We start from the raw sequence: 18,510 nt of genomic DNA, 5'->3' as shown, positions 1-18,510 counted from the left end.
CTGGACCTCTTCCTGCCCGTTTCCCCTCCGCTCTCTCCCCCACGGTGCGTTTATGCGCGCGGCGTCCGAAAGGCGCAGCTCGGGTTCGGCCGAATGCGTTTTCCTTGGCCTCGTGTCGGGCTGGGACGAAGCGCTGCCCGGGCGAACTGACCTTAATGGCTTCCCAGCATCTCCTCATCTCCTGTCTCGCCCCCAGTCCTCAGGGCAGCGCTGTGGGATGGACGGCACTTTGCCGGCGGTGGCAGAAGAGCTTCTGAAGGAGATCAGGAAGGCTTTTCGGGAGACCTCCCACGGTACGTAAGGAGCAGCAGATCCATCCCTGCTGCCCGGGTGCTGGCACAGCCTCCGTAGCAGCATTGGTGCCCTGCCCTCATCTGCGTCCTTTGCACGCCGTCACACAGCCGTGGCCGTCGCTGCCATTTGGGCTGTTCCCAGCCTTTGTGTCCCTGCCTGGAACCAACACAAAGGGCTCTGAAGTAGAGATAATGAGGAGCGGCACCCCTTTAAAAAAATAACACCCATCAGATGCTTTCCAACACGGGACTTAGGGAAATTCTGCCTGCCCAGAGCTCGCAGTGCGGGTGGTTGTGTGTGAGGGATGATCATTTCCATGCTTCCATGGGTTTTTTTGTCATGCCTACACGGTGCTCCTTTTTATGGACTCAAAACCAGAGTTGAAAGGGAAATCTTCCTAAACATGATCGTGTTTCATCAGTGACCAGCAGAGGGTACAACGTTGGCCATCGCGTGGCAAAGAGCAGCTTTCATGTTGCTTAAAGGAAGAAGACACAAGCCAGCACCTTGGTCAGGCAGTTCAGAACTGTTACCTTCCTTGCATTCTGGATTACTGACGCAGTTCTGTAATCTGTGCTGAAAGAATATTAATCTTTGTCTGTCGCTGGGTAAAAAGTCCTAAGGAAAGTGTTTGTGTAAGGAGTGCTTTTAGCTGTGCTAAAACCAACCAAATAAATGTTCAGGGAAGTCTGGCTGAGTACTGCATTGGAGTGAAAAAGGAACAAAGACTTCATATCAAAACAGAGTGGCCACCTCAACTGCTTTTTGTTGTACTTGTATGGCTCCCGTCAGGTTAGAGGAGATCCAAAACGTACGTGTGACTTTTTAAAGCAGTTTATAAATCCCTCTGTAAAGAAGGAAGAAGTCAGCATTCCTTTCGAAGTCCACTTTTCCCTACAGCAACAAAGCTGTGTGCTGGGATGCGACTGTGGGAGGAAGCTGATCGGCCTCTTTAGAGAACAAAATCAGAAGAAAGTTGGAAAAGTCGAACCAACAGCATTAAGTCAGAGAAAATATTTTGGATTGTTGGAAGAAAGGGCTTTAAAAGTTAGGAGACCTATAGTCTTGTAGCAGAGTACAGAGATGGTACGCTGCGTCCTGTTAGTGATAACAGAAATATCAGATTGGCTGATCAGTGTAAGCTGCTAGCTCAAAGAGACTGCTTTTCCTAAGTGCAATTTTCCATCTTAACAAGAAGTTCCAATAAATGAAAATGTTATGTTTCTGTGTACTGTAATAAGAGCTATAATAAGAGCCCCTAGCAGGGCCCTCAAAGACCACGCTGGGAAAAGAACAACACACTTAAAGTTATAATGCCACAGAGTTCTCAGCTGATGCCAAGAGAGTTTCAAGGAAAACAATGTACATATTTTTAACCAACTTCTTAAAGTGGCAGAGCGAGATGTGGGGTTTATTACATGTGCTCTGGGAAGAGGCAGTGCTGCTGTGTAAAGAGGGTCTGGTGTCAGAGGAGGACATGGGAGGCTCAGGGCTGGAAGGGCTGCGCTCTGTGAGGCCTCTGGGGGCAGATCAGGGAGAGTCTCTCTTCCCTGAGATGAAGTTTCTTGCAATGGCTCATGCTAACAAAATCACCCTTTTTTTGTTGCAGTCCCCGATGACCTGCTGCTGGGGTGAGTATCTTTTGCTTTGCTTCTTGTCCAAGTTCTGCTTGGACAGCTGATAATCTGTTGTCAATGCAGCACTGCTCCTTTTTCCCTGTAATGCTTCTCGTGCAGCGTTGCTGAGTGTACTTGCCTGTAGTAGGAATGAGGATTTCTCAAGGGTTTTTCCACATTTGTGAAACTATCTCTGTATCACTGAATTTCCTGCGATGATGTGCACTAATTTGTGTGGATAAAGCATGCAGAAACCCAGAATGTTTAACCTGAGCTCTGAGTCCACCTTCAGATCCGTAATGAGCTTTCTGTGGCAGCAGGCTGTGTTTCAGTATTCATGCCACTGGAACAATGCATCTCCTCTACATTCCTATCACTGTGAGCACAACAGCTTCCTGCCATCCCCTCATGTGTTTGAGTCATACATATGCGTGATGGAAAGGGAAAGTTGAACTTTCCATCCCTCTGTACCAGGGAATTGTTACTTTGAAGATTGCCTTCAGAGGTTTCTTCTCTAGAGGAATTCTTAGGTCAGCGTCATCACCCGTGCACTGATTGAAGCTTGTGAATGTCATACCCAGGCAGACCCAAGAACTCTTTTCCAGTCCTCACTGATTGGTGACAGAGAGAAGGCACAACTACAGTGAGAAAAACTTTTCTTTCAAATCCTATTTAACTTTGTGTTCCTGCCTGCCTGCAGGTTAGCCAGGAGAGATCACCAGGAACTCTTCAGGCCTTACTAACTTTGGGTGTGAAGTTACAGTTGTGAAAGGTCTGCCTTTGGGAAAGTGTGTACTGAGGCCTTTTAGAGCACAGTGGCCTTTGAAACATGGGATTACTCTCAACTTTTTGCTTCCTTCTTGTCATAAAAGTTAAGAGAAATTCCCTTGTTAAGTTTAGTAACACTGGGGTGGTAACTCTTGGCAGCTGAATTTCCATCAGTTTTCTGTAACCAAGGGATCTGAAGTGTTCTGATTTCATTTCTGCGTCTCTTCCAAATATCTAAAGAACTTCAATTTCCTTCTGGCATTCCCCTTGCTTATTTCCTGTTAGACTGATCAAATTATAGACATGAAAAAAGAATTCCCTCAAACCGAGTTACTGAAACTCATTAAACTCAGCCCCCTTATATTCCCAAACCTAATCATTAAGGAATGTCTTACGTTGAGTGTTCCCCCACCCACCGCTGCTCAGCCCTTCAAGTGAGGCCAGTCCTTACTGCCTCGACGTTGTACAACTGAAGTTTTGCTCTTACTGGAATCAATCCGTCTGCTTGGCTTTCATCAGTGAAGTTGACTCAGCCTCATGGGTCAGTCACACTGCTGGGACGGCTGTGCCTCAGCTCTTTGCCAGTTGGAAGTGTTCCTCTTCTTTTTCCTGCTCATGTTTTATTCTGTTGTTTCATCGCTGCTGATTCTCTTGTTGGTTACCTTTGCAACTAATCTAGACTACACTTTTTTTTTCTCAGTGAATAAAAGCTCTGTGAGGATTATCTCAGTTGCCCCTGAGCTCTTTGGAATGCTCTCAGAGCAGCTGGATGTGCAGCTCTACAATAACTTTTAGGCTCATGAGCTGTCTGGACAATAGACTAAAGGTACAGCTGTCTGGGTTTGACATACAGCTTATCAGAGGTTCTTCTCACCTACATGGCTAACGCTGCCTCACAGTCAGAGGCTGAGGTACAAATCTCACTGCTGTGTCTCTGATGCACATTTTAGTTCAGGACAGGTACCACTGCATGTCCTATGTAAAAAAAAAATAAAAATCCTTAAAATGCCTTGTAATTAAATCTGCATTGGGTTTTGCAGAGATGTGTCTTCCAGGAGCAAGCCTGTCATCTGGGCTGTCTCAGAGGCAGAGGTTGGCAGTCAGTGGTAAAAGCCAGCAAAGCTGAGAATGACAAATGGACACGTTGTCTGGTAGCATAGATAGTGGAGCTGTAACTGGTGGGATTTGGGGATGCAAAGGGAACCTTTGGCTATAGACCTCTACAGGGCTAAGTCCTGTGGATTAAACTAGGTCAGGTGATCTCCTTTTGTGGCATGACATAACCTTTTTCTTTCAGGCTAAAGTTCGTATTTGGCCCATCTGCTGTTCCAGCTTTGGATCTGGTGGATCAACGTTCTGTCACCCGAGTCGTGTCCCCGAGTGGAAGGACTGCATACCAGGTAAGCACACTGTCTTTCTCCTCCTTTTCACTTTCTGATGGTTTCCAGCTGACATTTTACCCAACTACTGACTAATTAGACAAACACAGAGTCAGTATCAGTGCCTTACAAACCCCTCAAGTGCTACTGGAGAGCAGCAGCCATGGAATGGAATGAGAACAGCATGTTGCACTACAGTTTCCTTTATAGCTCCTGGCTAGAGACGGTTTCTGATTTGTTTGTGAGCATTAGGGTCAGAGGGAGGTTTTCCAGGATTTGCTGATTTTGCTGCATTATTTTCATCCTATTCATCAAAGGCAGTTCTTCCTCCTGAAAAACTGTACACAATGAAGTGTTATCTGCAGTCACTGCATTTCTTACCTCGTTGCACTTCAAATCCTCAGTGTCTCTGATACCAGTGACCTCCAATAGGATCCTTGCTGCCTGGAAGGAAGCAGTGAAGGCCAAGCCTGTGGCTTTTATTCTAGTTCACTGGTTCACTGTAGCCAAGTCTGTGAATCACAGAAGCATCTTCACAAAATGGCAGTATAGACAGAAGAGCTCATCTTAGTCCTGAAAATGAAGCTCCTTGTACAGCACAGGGCTGGAAGTGGAGCTGAGGCTCGTCAGCTGAAGGAAAAGTCATTGGCACTTCTTTAAACCTTTGCCGGGAAACTGGGCCTGGGTAATGAAACAAGTATTTCTCATGTGTTCAGAGCTTGCATTGCTTACTTTGCACATGGAATCTTCATCTCTTCTGGGAGCTTGGAGAAGACATCTGATGATTCATAAATACACAGGATTCAAGAACACAGGCTTTAATCTGAGATGAGGGCTTGCCTGTGGGTTTTTGGTAAAGCCGAAGCAGCAGCTGCCTCAGTAATTGAATGCTTAAAGGCTTTTCTTTTTTTACTGTTTCTCAGTTGAATATGTCACTGAGCAGAAAATGGTCACATTCTCTTTGCAGAGCTTTGTCAGGCCTCGTGGGCTAAAGTAGAGTGTGGCAGGCAGGGATGTACAGTCATCACTTTCCCCCTTTTTGTGTGGAGGACAAAGGGGACCACTTAGAGCCTCTGGTCATCGAGGAGCCCGAATGTATGCCTACACACCCTTGGCTTCTCTGCATCATGACAGGGTTATCTTAATCTCAGGAAACTTGATATTCATCTCCTGGATGGAGGAAGCCCCTTGAGATGGGGAAGAGATCAGAGGAGCATGGTGAGAGGGTTTTGATGTGCCACATACTGCCCTGACAGCCTGTTCTGCTCTGGACAGGGCTGTTCTTAACGTGTGCTGCCTCAAGCAGCATGTAGTGCAGCAGGAGCCTAACTGGTGCATGCTAAAAAAGAGCAAGTGGGAGAAGTGCTGTCCTCCTGCCTCTGCAGGTGGAGGTTCCATAACAGAGGAGGAGCCCTTTGGCGGGTTGGTCAGGGCTGGTCACCTGCAGCTAAAGCAAGACAGGCCTGGCCTTCATCCTGGCACTGTGGTTATGGTGTGGGTGTCCAGCATCAGCCAGGTATGTGCCTGCATCCTCCGGGCTGATCCACGGCCTGCAGGAAATGCTCCCAGTTGTGCTGTGCTGCTTCAGAGCAGCATTGCTCTTCATCCTGTTGATTAAGGCCACTGATGAGTTCATTTAGAGAAGAATTTGAAAAGCTATTTTCTCTGGAGGCATGAGGCCAGTCCTGTTGCAAAATTCTTCCTCAGCACATCTGTCTGAGATGCAGAAACAGAGCAGAGCCTTCCTCAGGGCTGCTAGCTGGAGCTCTGACAGGAGTGCAGGCTGGGGCTGTAGAAACTGAAGCTCTGAGTGGGACACATGGTGGCTGGGTAATGTCACTGGCCCTCAGCTTGTGTCTGTGTGTGGTACAGATCCCAGCTGTGTGCACTTCTCCCTCTGCAGAGAAGCACGCCCAGTGCAGTGGGGGATGGGGGACGTCTGTGACTGCCTGCACACATCCATCTCACTGCCCTCAAAGCTCTGCCCTCCTGGCTGTGCCCAGATATGGTTGAGCTGGAATGTGCCTTCACTGGCAGCTGGATCCAGGGAGCTCTGTTTGTTGTGGCCATAAGGTTGGTCCTGTTGTGAAACTCCTCATAGCCAAATCTGAGATGTTGATACTTCACAGACTAAAATGCTGTTTGTGTTTCATATCACCCAGCACATCTCGGGCACTGCTTCAGGGGAAAATGCCTCTGCTCAGACAAGCTTTAAGACTGCTTGTAGTTTGTACTGTAGACAGCTTTTGCCCTCAGGAACTGAGATGGGAGTAGGAAAAGCCCTCATTCGAGTGAAAATTGATTTGTCTTTCAATGCCCAGATATTAATGCTCTTGCTACTTAATACAGAGATGGCACTGACTGGGTATTCAAAGACTGTTAATTCACAGTTGGTAATCATTCTAGAAGGGCTTGTATAGTATCTGCCTACACTGCAGGCTAGAGCCAGCCCTGTGTATTCCTGGTCAGGGATACGGCTGACCTGCTGCAGAGCAGCTGCTGCTGGCTGATGTTGGAGCATGCTGGACGTTATGGGGTGAGCAGCAGTCGGGGCACATGTTGGCCTAAATTGTGAAAAAGCTGTGATCTGCAGGAGTGAAGGCAGTTAGCAGGGAGAGAATCTGTGCTCTAGCCCTGCTGCCAGCTGTCACTTCCGTTGCTCACATCCTGGTTTCTTCTTAAATATGTCTTTTAAAATCGATTTCCTAGAATTCTGTGGCAGCCTGCCCCATCATGAGGATTAGAGCAGCAGGTCATGGCACAGAATGTGGTGCTGCTTAGCAGCACAGTGAGGGCAGCACTAGGTGCCACAGGGGCAGAGCTGGCTCTCCTGCATCCCCACACACAGGCAGGGACACCTCCGAGGTGGTTTTTCCTCTCTCTGCATCCAGCAGGCACCTGGAGTTGAGGGCACAGGAGGAAATCTCACAGCATCTCAGAAAGAAGGGGCGAAGAAAGCCCCTCAGCGCCTGACTTGACCACAACTGAGCAGAAACAGCACCTTTTTTTCTTGATTTTTGGAGATTAGATTCCTGCCTTATTAGGCAGAAGCTGTATTCTTGCCATCTAGATCAGGAGATCTCTTAGCTCGGCCCAAATCTGGCAGTCTGTGATTCGCCCTCCCCCCCAAAGGAAAACACTTCTGAAGTAAAAGCAGCATCAGAATACTTCATCTTGAAAAAAAAAATCAAACGAGATGATAAAGTTATTACAAGTGAAACAAACTTAGCCTGGAATATAAGGAGGGCCCAGGGTAAAGGCTCTGTAAAAAGCCTGATTTCCCCTTAATGATGTGGATCTCGTGTCATGATCTGCCAGGAGTGATGAGGGATAAGAGGCAAAGGCACTTCTGCGGGAAGCTCCAACCTGCAGACAACACCTGCCAGGCCAGGGCTGCAGTGAAATGCGGGGCAGAGGGGAAGGCTCCTTTTGCAAACACAGTGCGAGGCTATGAGGGATGATGTTCTTCTACAGTGATGTAAGAATGTTTGATACCTCCTGGAGGAGAGCAAAACTGCAGAACTGTGCTTTTTCCTTTGTTAAGTTTAATCTTTGCATTTAAGGTATGGAGGGAATATGCCTCAGCACCAGCCTTGTGGAGGAGCTGCATGTGGTAAAACGAGGCAGTGCTGTTCCCAAACCATAGATGAAGCAGGGAGGCTTCTTCTCTGGAGACTTGAGTTTTGTTTATTCAGACAAATCTGGATTCCAGCGGCTGCAGCTGTTCTGGGAACAGAACAGCAGCCTCCAGTTCCTAGAGCTGATTAGAAAAAGCCTCAGTGCAAGTGCTTACTGCTGCTCGCCCTCAGTCCCAGTGTCATCAGTGGCCCTGAATTCTCCCATGTGAATTTGTGACAAAGAGTTTTGGTCATCTTTGACCATCCAGTGTCTTCCAGTACAGGGAAGAGGCTGGCTGGAGGGAAGCCAGGCAACTGGGATGGGGCTTAGTACTTTGTGGCACTGCCCTTTTCCCTCAGACAAGTTACTGGATCTGAGGTCTGTTGGGAGCATGGGTGTACGTATAGGAGTGTTTCTCTGCAGGGAGAGAAGGGCACAGAGGCATGGAAAGCTGAGGAGTTTCAAGCTCAGTGTGGATCTCTGCAGTGTTTGAGGCCCCTTTTGTATTGTGGCCCCTGCTTTCCTGCTGTGTGCTCTGAGTCTCTGTGGAGAGAGAACACTGGGGCAGATGCAGGGTGAGAGTCGGACAAATTATACTGATTGCTCATCCTGAGTTCCTCCTACCCTCTGTCTGCATTTATTTCAGGTCCTTGGGAGCTCAGGCAAACTCTACACCTGTTACAGTTCCTGCCACTTCTGCACGTGTCCTGCTTTTGGTTTCACTGTACTGCAGAAGAGTGAGAGCCTTCTGGTAAGCTGTCTGCCTTAACCTGGGGAGCACGGAGCAGGGGAGATGGCTGAGATGATCTCTCCCCCCTGAGCCTGGGAAGGCTGACCTGGGCAAACTGGAGCTGCAGGCTGTGCCAGAGCTTGGTGTGACAAGAGGGAGCTGTGTTCCTTCAAGCTGAGAACTTCATTAGGTGCATTCTGGCCTGGGTGGTTTGCTGTGGCTTCCAGGTATAGCATGACATTTCTGTGTTGCTCTGGCTGTTAACTTTTCCATGCTGTTATTTGCAGTGCAAACATATACTTGCTGTCTACCTCAGCCAGGCCATGGAAGCCTGTCAGGAACTGACTGTCTCTGAGGAGCAGCTCACAAGCATCTTACTGGCTGAGGAAGAGGATGAAGGATGAAGGACTCAGATCACATGCAGATGTGATTTCTATGTACCTCCTGGCTGCACAGCCAGCATTTTTCTTGTCTACAAGGCTGTCAAATGTCCATTGCGGCTGCTAGGCTTATTCTTGTGCTGTAACCAAGTATGACTTAATTAGCAGCTTTGCACCGATATATAATAAATGGTAAAAAGCCTGTGCTGACTTCAGTTTCATTAAGCTATTCTTGGGATTTCTGAAGATGTTAGAAGCAGGTCTTGGATCTCTCAGGAACCAGCTCTGTGACTCCTGGTCCTGCTCTGAGGTTGGCCTCCTCTCCAGGTACAGTGTGGATTTGTGTGACACACCATGTGAACACAACACTGCACAAAATGACTGCACACAGGCTGAGCCAGGTTGTGTAGGTGGTAGATTAAGCATTCTGTATGTAAATAACAAAGTTACGGCAAATACAAAATCCGAGCAACATGAGGAAAACACATCCATCCTATGTACATCAGAGCAGTAAAGAGTGATAGCTGAGGGTCCACAGCTACACTCTACAGAAAGGTCCTCTGCTATTTTCACTTCACATTTTTATAGTAACGTTCAGAGCTTTTTTTGAGGAGGGGTGAGAGGGTGTCTTGTTTTTATTTTTCCTTGAAATGACTTTGGCTCAGATCCAGGAAGGCACTTCGTGTGCCTAAATGCCATGGTGACCCAGGTCCTAGTTAACAACGGCTAATAACTTGGTAGCACATTCACACAAAGGGAACAACCTGTCTGTCTATGGACTTCTGGCTCATAAGTGGCATATGAAAGGTAGCAGTAGTGAGTGCCACTCTGCAATGCTGTCACCCTCAGGTAGTGTCCTGGGACTGGCTCTGTCTCTGCTCTGTGCTGTTAAGAATTTGGTTCATTTTCAGCCTGCATGAGGCGAGGGATTGAAATCTTTGTTGTAAGGATAAATGTGGCTTGCAACCACTTTGCAACTCTGCCAGATATGCAGGTGAAACTCTACTTGTTTCTAGCCATGATTAACGGAAGGAACACAGCCAAAGATAATAGTGAAGGGAAGGACTAAAAGGAGAGCCCAAGTCTGCCTAAATGGCAGGAGGTGGCTACATGTGTTAGCTGGATCATGACCAAGGCAGATGCAGCAAAGCTGAATGGAGATAGTAAAAAAGAAATCCTTCAGACTAGCTTTAACTGTTTAGATTCATCTTTGAAGTGCCAAGAAACAGAGCCAAATGTGGGCATTGCACAGACCCCGTCAGAGCTCACTGGTGCTTCACCAAGCTTTGTGGCTGGCTTTGATGGTTCAGCTGCCTTACAGGAGCTGAATCCACCACTTCCAGCAAACTGGCCTCTGGGCAAGGTGAGCACTTGAAGTAACTGAAAGGAAATAAAAAAGGTCCTGTCACCAAGGGAATGTTTCCATGGCCCTCGGTGGCTTCAGAGCAGACCAGCCATGACTGCTGGGGCACATCTGCCTTCTGCATTTCAATAACAAGAAATCAAACCTGATGCGTTCAGCTGCACAAGTTAGTATGTACTATAAAACAAAGTGATTTAAAGGCAATAAAACTGCTGTTCTAAAACTTCACTCAGCCCTTTCCCTAAAGTTCTCTGTTTTAGTAAGTAGGGCTCTCATTCTGAGGCCAAAAATATGGCCAGGTGTGATCTGTTTGCCATCAGAACAGTCATGTCCCTCAGAGCCTGGAACACAGATCCGGTTTCACACCAGCAACTGGGCTAAGACTTTTTCCCATCAGAGAATACTAGCTGCATCAAACAATTGATGGAATAATTAGGGTATTACCAAAGTGCTGTCAAGTACGAACAACCCAAAAAAACCCAGACACTAAATTATAACTCCTATCAATCAAGAGATTAAAAAATAATAACATTAATTAAAATAAAGATCCGAGGACTTGACATGAGCAGCACAACTGGGGAAACACCCCCAGCAGGTGGGACTTCCACACTCAGCACCTGACCTGGCAAGGAACTACAGCACGGTCACCAGCGCTCACGCAACCTGGTTAACAGTAGAGGGTGAACTGCACTCAGTCTCCCTGGTCAGGTTATCCCCCTAGGAGGCACTACGTTAATTACAAACATAAAAATACAGCTGCAGAACTGCATAGTGGTCATTTCGGAGCACTCCCATTGGAGCCGGCTGTAACTGTTCCATTAGGCACAGGGAGGGGTAGCGTTGGGGACAGGCTGGGAGCGGGACGTGCGAGGTCATATGGTCACCGAGGCGGCCGGAGCGTTCACGTTGGTGACGGTCAGGTGCTGGTTGTTGTCAGTGGTGCACTTGGGGAAGTCGTCCGTCTTGCAGAGGATCTTGGAAATGATCTTGCGGAAGGTGTAGCGGAAGTCCCTGATCCTGTAGGCGTAGATGATGGGGTTGATGACCGAGTTGGCATGTGAGAGGATGATGGCCATATACATTACCCACTCTGGCTTGGACTTGGAGAACTCCTCATGGAAATGAGTGATGCAGTTCAAGATATGCAGAGGCAGCCAACAGAAGGCAAAAAGTCCTACGATGATGGCCAGAGACTTGGCTGCATGGACCTCCTTCTGCAGTGTGGTCCTGGAGTTGCCCATCAGCTCAATCTGATGCAGCTGCTTGCAGGCTACCATGAAGATCTTGATGTAGATTCCCAGCATGATGATGAGCGGAAGCAGCACGCAGCCGAAGAAGTTGAAGTACACCATGTAGCTCATAGTCACCACATTCTCAAAGAGACACGAGATGGAGCAGCCGTGGTGCCCTGCCCCGCGGTCAGCCCCTGTCTCGTTGGTGGAGTTGGGACAACCACTCATGGCTTTGTTCCAGCCCATAAGTGGGGTCAGCCCGATCACGAAGGACAGGAGCCACAGCACAGCAATGAGTCCTCGCGCCCGCGTGCCGGTCACCAGGCTGTTGTACCTGCAGCATCAGAACCAGGACAGAGCCATTAACTAAAGGAGCGCTCGTGACTTCCCTGCAGTCGTTGGCATTTTGGTGGATGTCACAAAAGCCCCAAGTGTACCTACAGGAACCTCAACTCTGTGATGGCCCCGGGATACAAAATCTCACCTCTATGCTCACAGGAGGTGATCTGGGGAGCTGTCACGTACTGTTCCTGAGGGGTGCCCAGCACTGCCAGCTGGAGGTAAGGACTGAGAGTTCTGAACAAGCTTTTGTCATTGTGTGAGCCTAACTCACCAGGAGGGCACAAAGCACTGCAGCCAGCACCTGGCTCCCAGCACCCAGCCCAGGCACGCTCCAGCATGCTGCTGGGCTACCTGACCTGCAGGGCTGAGCTGCTGCTGGCTCTCACTTGCACGCAGTACCGGGCAGCTAAAACTTAACTAACATCACCACATGGTCTTACAGCCTCTGTACAACAGGCAGCTTGCATCAGCTTGGGCTGTTCTTAGGCCTGCAGCAATGCTGGCTGACTGGAGATTGCCACGGTGCAGTAGTGTGATGTCTGTCCCTGTGCTACCTTGTACAATAACGTGGGAAGTATCCATGTCTCTGGAAACCATGGATCCTATTAGCTTCCCAAACAGGGCAATCGCTGGCTTACACATGCCAGGCTGCAGCCCACGCAAGCCTGTTATGGCTGGATAACAAACACCCTGAGAGACTGCTCTGAGCCAGCATCTGCTAATGATGGATTGCTCAGATTTAGAAGCCAGGGGTTATGACTCTATTCCGAGACTTGCATCCAGGCACGGAGCAGGGAGCCAGGAACACTGGGCTCTTCTCCCTCCTCCTGCCCTCCCGTCAACGTGGACAGCTTCCCCCGGCCACCAGGGCTGCTCCTGTGTGGTTGCACAAAGCTGGATTTCTGAGCAAATGCTTTCCTTGGGTTCTCATGAGTTATAAAAAATTTCAGCCATGGCAGAGCGTGAAGCTGGTGTGGTACTGAGGGGCACAGAGCCATGCGTTGCCCTACACCTCTCCTTATCCCAAATCCTGAGTTAGGAAAGCCAAGTGCTCCCCAAGCCCAGGTGCACAGAGCAGTGAGAATAGCAGGAAGGGCAGGCAAGTTGGGTGCAATTAGAACAGACAGCAGCATCAAAGCGCTGCTCAGTTCTCTTTTGGGGGATACAAAGAGCTCAGTGAGTGCCAAAAAGACAACATGAGAAACCCATTATTGTCCCGTCCACTGCCAGCTAGCATCCACTGGCCGACATACGTGTCCCCCCTTCCCACACCCTCCTCTCAGTGCTTGTTTACTCTGGCTCCATTACTCTGCTCCTCCTTTCCTAAGAACGCCTGTTCTCATTTTCTTCCGGCCCGTGAGGCAGGGGAGGGTTGGATTCCCACAGACCCACAGCTGTGCATCTGAATCACGCTGCCATTGCCTCCGTGCACGTGCAGCCATCCCCTGCTGGGAGCCGCGGCCACAGGTAGCAGCCCTGCACAGCTGCACACACACCCATGGAGCTCACAGGGCAGGTCTGGGTGCCCTGCACCTTCCTCTCCTCATTACCGAGCACTGCTTCAGCTGAGAAGTTATCAGAGGGGGCAGCTGTGAGGCCAAGCCCTTCTTTTTCAAAGCCCTGTGCCTGCTTTCAGGAACTCAACCTGCTCTGAAACTTGGTTTGATTAGAGGCAAAACCCCAGAAATCTTGGCAAGGTCAGAGCCTCGAGCCACCATAAAACAATGGCAATGGCAAGTGCAAGGCCGAGCTCATCCCCATGCACACATAACGTGAGCAGGCAGCGGGGAGCCGACGTGTTTCCACAGCTCTGAACACACCACTAAATCCCTCCTTTGCTCTTTTAGGCTTAATATTATTAGGCAAGAAACAATTAAAGTAAATTTACTCGCTGAAGTCTGCTCAATTAATGGACAACAAATATTGAATCTCCTCTATGCTTCTGCCAAAAGGCATCAAGTGCTGCTTTAATGTAAATAACAGCGGAATATTTTAAAATGATTTATTGAGATTAAATAACCCAGCAATGCATTAGTTCCCTTCACACAGGCAGGCACAGCCTCTTTCCCGGCCTAATCAGTGTCAGACTGCTAATTACTCAGCTCCTGCCCGCTGCTGCCCATTGCACACTGGAGGAGCACCAGTGCCACCCCACCACTGGTACCTGTTCTCAAATAGTTGTACTGAACACCGGAGACGTGAAAGCCACATGGAGCTATTGAGTGTTTTAATGCTCCTCTTGTGTATTGAACACACTGCTGACGTTGCAGCATTACCTTTCCAATCAGGAGGAATTTCTCTAATGACAAAGTGCCGTGGGGCTGCTGCTCCAAGCAGCCCGACAGGGACATCACTGCCTTCTGCAGAGCAGAGCCGGGAGCATCCCAGCCCCTGTCCTGCCCTTTGAGTCCCTGGTTCGGGCCGTGCCTGCACTGCTGTGCTGCATCCTCCCCATCTGCCTGTGCCCAGTGCTGGCTGCAGGGACATGGGCAGCTGGGAGCCGCAGAACTCATTCTATGCAGGTGCTCTGATGCAAACACGTGGTGATAATTTACATGTTTCTATTTTAAGTGTGAAGAAAAACACACAGACACCTCCATTCACAAGTGTGAGGGCCTTCTGGCTGCCAAGCATTGTGCCCCTGTCATCCACTTGCAGCTGTACTTTCCATCACACTCCCTTTTTTTTTCAGCACCACTGCTGTTGTGCTGCTTGAGATCACACACCAGACAGCACACCCTGGCAGGACATTTTAAATGAATCATAAACTGCACTTTAGAGGGAAGAAAGAAAAAAAGAAAAGGAGAAAGCAGTGCTGTCCAACCAGGAAGGAGTTGGCGGTGAGAATGAGAAATCCGATCGGCGTTACGGCATCGGCCAAGGAAGCCGGACATCTGCGCGCGTCCGCATCCAGCGGCAGACAAATCACTTCCTCCTGCATCTGTCCCTATTGTGCACATGGGAAGGCAGCAGCATCCCCCGCTCGTGCTCTCGGCCTTCCTGCCGGGTATATGGGGCTGGGGGGGACAGTGAGGGCAGCCAACAGTGAGCGCTGTGCTGACTATGTGCCCATGGGCATTGCAGCATCCCTTGAGCCCGGCTGCAGCACCCTCCCAGCCATCTTAGGGGTGTTGCTATCAGCCCCTCCATACCTGGGGATGAGGATTTCTCTCATTCCCGGCCCCCAGGCACGCCTTGTGGTGCAGAAGGGAGATAGGAGCTGTGGCTATGTTGGTGCAAACCCATATATAGGGCAGCGGTGCAACCCCTCCCACGCATGGGAGCCCTGTGCATGCAGATAGCAGATAAGGGCAAGGTGGTGGGTGGCAGTGAGATCACTTGTGTAATACAGCAGGCACCAGGGCCTTCAGCAGCGGGGGGTGAGGACGTGGCCATCGCTGTCCCTTGTCCCCTGCAGAATGGGGGTACAGCAGCTCCCCTGCTCCTCAGCACCTGATTGCTTTCCCAGCACCAGACGGTGCTCGCAGGGCACAGCCACACCCCAGGAAAACAACGCGGGATGTGGGTTATTTGTGGCTCGTGGCAGGCCTGAAGTCATCAGTGGGATTATAGGGGGATAATCCGCTCTTTGGTGTGTGCAAATTCCCTGAGCCCCGCCGGCCTTCGGCAGGCTCTGAGAGCAGATGGGGACGGCACAGCTGGCAGCACTGACCCTGCACGAAGCTCCGCTGGAGCCTCACATCCCACTGCAGAGTGACTGCCATCAGGGTCAGGGCAGCACGGCCCTGAGAGACAGTATAACAGCACAAAAATTAACATAATTAAAAATTAACACAATATTGGGGTTTTTATAACAGATTGAGCTGACCTGGGCTGAAAGAAGTCCTGAACAATGCCAAGGCTCCGGTTCCTGGCTCAGCACAGCTCCATGCCCCAAGCCACAGCCTGGAAGCAGCTGTGTGCTCCCTGACATCCCTGCTGCCCCCACAGCTGCTCCAGGAGTGCAGAGGTCCTGGGGACAATTCACATCCTGTCAGGATTTTGCTTTTTGCCAAGGAGGGAAATGACCCCTGAGGTGCAGGAAAAGTAGAAAAATTTGGGACATATTTTAGGAAATCACACTGCTTACAACTAAAAATAGCTGCTATTTCCCCCCTGCACTGGGCACACTCTCCTGGCCTGCTGCACGCTGAGATTATAAACCTGCAGTAATAGTGCTGGGCACCAATGGGATGGGAAGGGGACTTAGAGGCACCGCAGGGCAGCACTGATGGGCATAGGGACAGCAGGACAAGGGGCAGCCAAAAGCTGTGTCCTGGTGAGAAAGGAGCTGGGAAGGGGCTCAAGGCTGTGGCCACACATGCTGGAATGGTGAAGGGGGATCCTCAGGAAATAGTAAGTTTGTGAAACAAACAAATAAAAAATAGAGTTTCAAGGGACAGAAAGAATTCATGACTTTGTGGCCAACGAGGGAGGGTTCCAAAGAACCAGTTTGAGATTCAACAAAACAGTTGTTTTGCTGCACTCTAGGTGGGGGCTCATGAGCTCCTTCCTTTGTGCCTCCATTTCAGAAAGCAGCAGCAGAAGGGCCAAGCAGCCCAAATGTGATCTGCACAGTCGGTTGGGACCCTCTGTTTCTCTGCCACCCCCAACCACTGCTGCTTCAGTCAGACTGAAGCAATTTGCCTCTTCTCCCATGGGATTTCTCGGTTCAGCCACAGAACTGAAAAATCCAATACAAGCCTGGCTGCAGTGCACGGCCCTGCCCGCAGCCCTGCCTGGCCTTTGGGCTGAAACATCTCTTAAATAATACTGAATTATGTGTCAGGCTCTCTCCTCAGCATCCCGCACAGGTTACCAGAGGAAATGTGGTGTGCTGAGCTCAGGCGATGCAGGCTGCAGCTGGGCACCAACCTGTGCTGCAAAAATACAGCCTTTCAGCACAGTCCCTAAACTTGCTGCTGCTGAGGCACTGCCCTGTTCCCATCTTTGTAACGGGGTTTTACTGCTCTCACCCTATCCGGAGGGGCTCTGTGCTGTCAAAGCCCACTCCAAGAGCCTCAGTGTCAACAGATGGATTGGGTGCCGAAGCGTTGCCCAGACTCCTGTGCTGGAGGCTGGGAACTCAGCAGCCAGAGCCAGAGGTGTGCAAGAGCTGAGCCTTGCTGTCCCTGTATAACACTCCACATCCCATGGAATTTCCACGCTCTGGTGACACACAGCCACTCAGGATACATGCAATTCCATCACACAGTTTTATCGTCTGCCTGATGACTAGTTAAAATTTGCCCCACATGTGGGAGTTCTGTGCTGCAAAGTGCCAGAAGAGGGTGGGTGGGTGGGGTCCTCTAAGTCACTTTAGGATGAATTCATCCGTGGTGCAAAGGAGCTAGAAGTGAGCAGAGGGAAGCTGCAGCTGGCCAGTTCAGCTGAGGTCCCTGTGCCAGAGCTGCCCTGACCAACACTGCTGGCAGTCCCAGTGTTTCTGGGGCTCACAGGGCTGCATCGATGTCTGTTCTGGGGGAGGGACAGTGGAGACAGGAGAGCAGGCTGACAGACTCGGGTCAGTCGTGTTACAGACTCTGGGGCTTTGGTGCACTTAGGGAAAGCACTTGTAAAATATATTTCACACACATTCCCAGTGCATTGAAATGAACTAGAAGGAAGCCAATTCCTGGCTTTGAAACCATGCTTGGATAAAAACATGAACTGCGTGTTTCTGAAAACCACACAGTGGTTTCTGACCCCCCTGCTGCTCTCCCCTCACAGCATGCTGCAGAGCTGACAGCTCCTGATATTCCCTGGTGTGCACGCTGGAAGGAACAGGCCCATGTGTGAGTGCAGAAACGCACTTGTAGCACCCAACACTCACTGCAACAAACTGCACTTTCTATTCATTACATCCCCTCTAAAACCTGGGAAAAGCCTCGTTAGCTCTAGTCCAAGTTAACAACATGAAGCATGCACAGCAAATCCTAGGGCTGAATTTCAGCCTTGCTGAAGGTATCACCATCCTGGCTGGGGGCAGCCTGCACAGCTGCTCTTATGCTTCATGACCCAGAGAAGCCCGGATACCACAGGAATGGGGGCTGTACAAATACCTCCATAGATGAGCTGGAGCTGTCCCTCGCTACCGCACCGCTGTGGAGCTGCTGCCAACCCACCCAAGGCAAATAACTTCCAGAAACCGAGCCCACAGTTGTATCTCTGAGTAAGAGATGGGACACTGACAACCCGATCCCAGAGCAAGTGACGGCGAATCACTGACGCTTTCACTATCATCACCTTTGGGCAGCAGACTGCATGGTAATGTGAGAGAGAGGAAGTTCCCACGAGTGAGGTGGGATGCGGCAGCTGCAAGGTGTGAGGTCTCTTACCTCAGGGGGATCTTGATGGCCAGGTACCGGTCGATGGCCACCGCCAGCAGGCTGAAGATGGAGCTTTGGGTCAGCACCAGCACAAAGCAGGCGAAGAAGAGGCAGCTGTGAAAATCCACCTGGAAGCCGATGCTGATGGTGATGGCGAAGGGGATGGCCAGCAAACCCACGGCGATGTCAGCCACCGCCAGAGACACAAGGAAATAGTTGGTCGCGTTCTTCAAGGTGCTGTTGATGGCCACGGCCCAGCACACCAGGACGTTGCCAGCGATGGACAGCACGGCGATGATGAGCTCCAGCACGATGTAGGTGGTTTTCATAGTGTTCATGGCGAGAGCCCAGGATGAGGAGCTCGAAAGGTTCACAGGCAGAAGGGACTTTCCCCCGCAGGTACCGGCAGGCCACGGGGCAGCGACTCCCGGAGTCCAATTCCCATGTCCGGCCCCACCG

At 50.1% G+C, this 18,510-nt stretch overlaps 2 protein-coding genes across 3 annotated transcripts; one reads left to right on the top strand and one right to left on the bottom strand.

The window, feature by feature from the left end:
• The first annotated feature begins 27 nt into the window (after positions 1–27).
• Positions 28–8,987, top strand: ZSWIM7 (zinc finger SWIM-type containing 7). Of its 2 annotated transcripts, XM_031556469.1 has the most exons (6): positions 28–44; positions 197–293; positions 1,904–1,925; positions 3,976–4,078; positions 8,322–8,426; positions 8,693–8,987. In XM_031556469.1, the coding sequence occupies exons 2-6, from the start codon at positions 218–220 to the stop codon at positions 8,807–8,809; spliced, it is 423 nt and encodes a 140-aa protein (XP_031412329.1). In that variant the 5' UTR covers positions 28–44; positions 197–217; the 3' UTR covers positions 8,810–8,987. The 2 variants fall into 2 exon arrangements, with proteins under 2 accessions (XP_031412329.1, XP_003211810.3); XM_003211762.4 differs by lacking the exon at positions 28–44 and having other exon boundaries at positions 60–293.
• A 67-nt stretch (positions 8,988–9,054) lies between these two features.
• On the bottom strand, positions 9,055–18,504 carry ADORA2B (adenosine A2b receptor). Its single transcript, XM_003211761.4, has 2 exons — positions 18,061–18,504; positions 9,055–11,714 (listed from the first exon to the last, which is right to left on the bottom strand). Exons 1-2 carry the CDS (start codon positions 18,387–18,389, stop codon positions 11,021–11,023), a joined length of 1,023 nt encoding a protein of 340 aa, XP_003211809.1. The 5' UTR covers positions 18,390–18,504; the 3' UTR covers positions 9,055–11,020.
• Between the last annotated feature and the right edge of the window lie 6 nt (positions 18,505–18,510).

Source organism: Meleagris gallopavo, chromosome 21, assembly GCF_000146605.3.
Source record: "Meleagris gallopavo isolate NT-WF06-2002-E0010 breed Aviagen turkey brand Nicholas breeding stock chromosome 21, Turkey_5.1, whole genome shotgun sequence".
Classification (NCBI taxonomy): Eukaryota; Metazoa; Chordata; class Aves; order Galliformes; family Phasianidae; genus Meleagris; species Meleagris gallopavo.
This window is presented reverse-complemented; position numbering and strand designations above follow the sequence as displayed.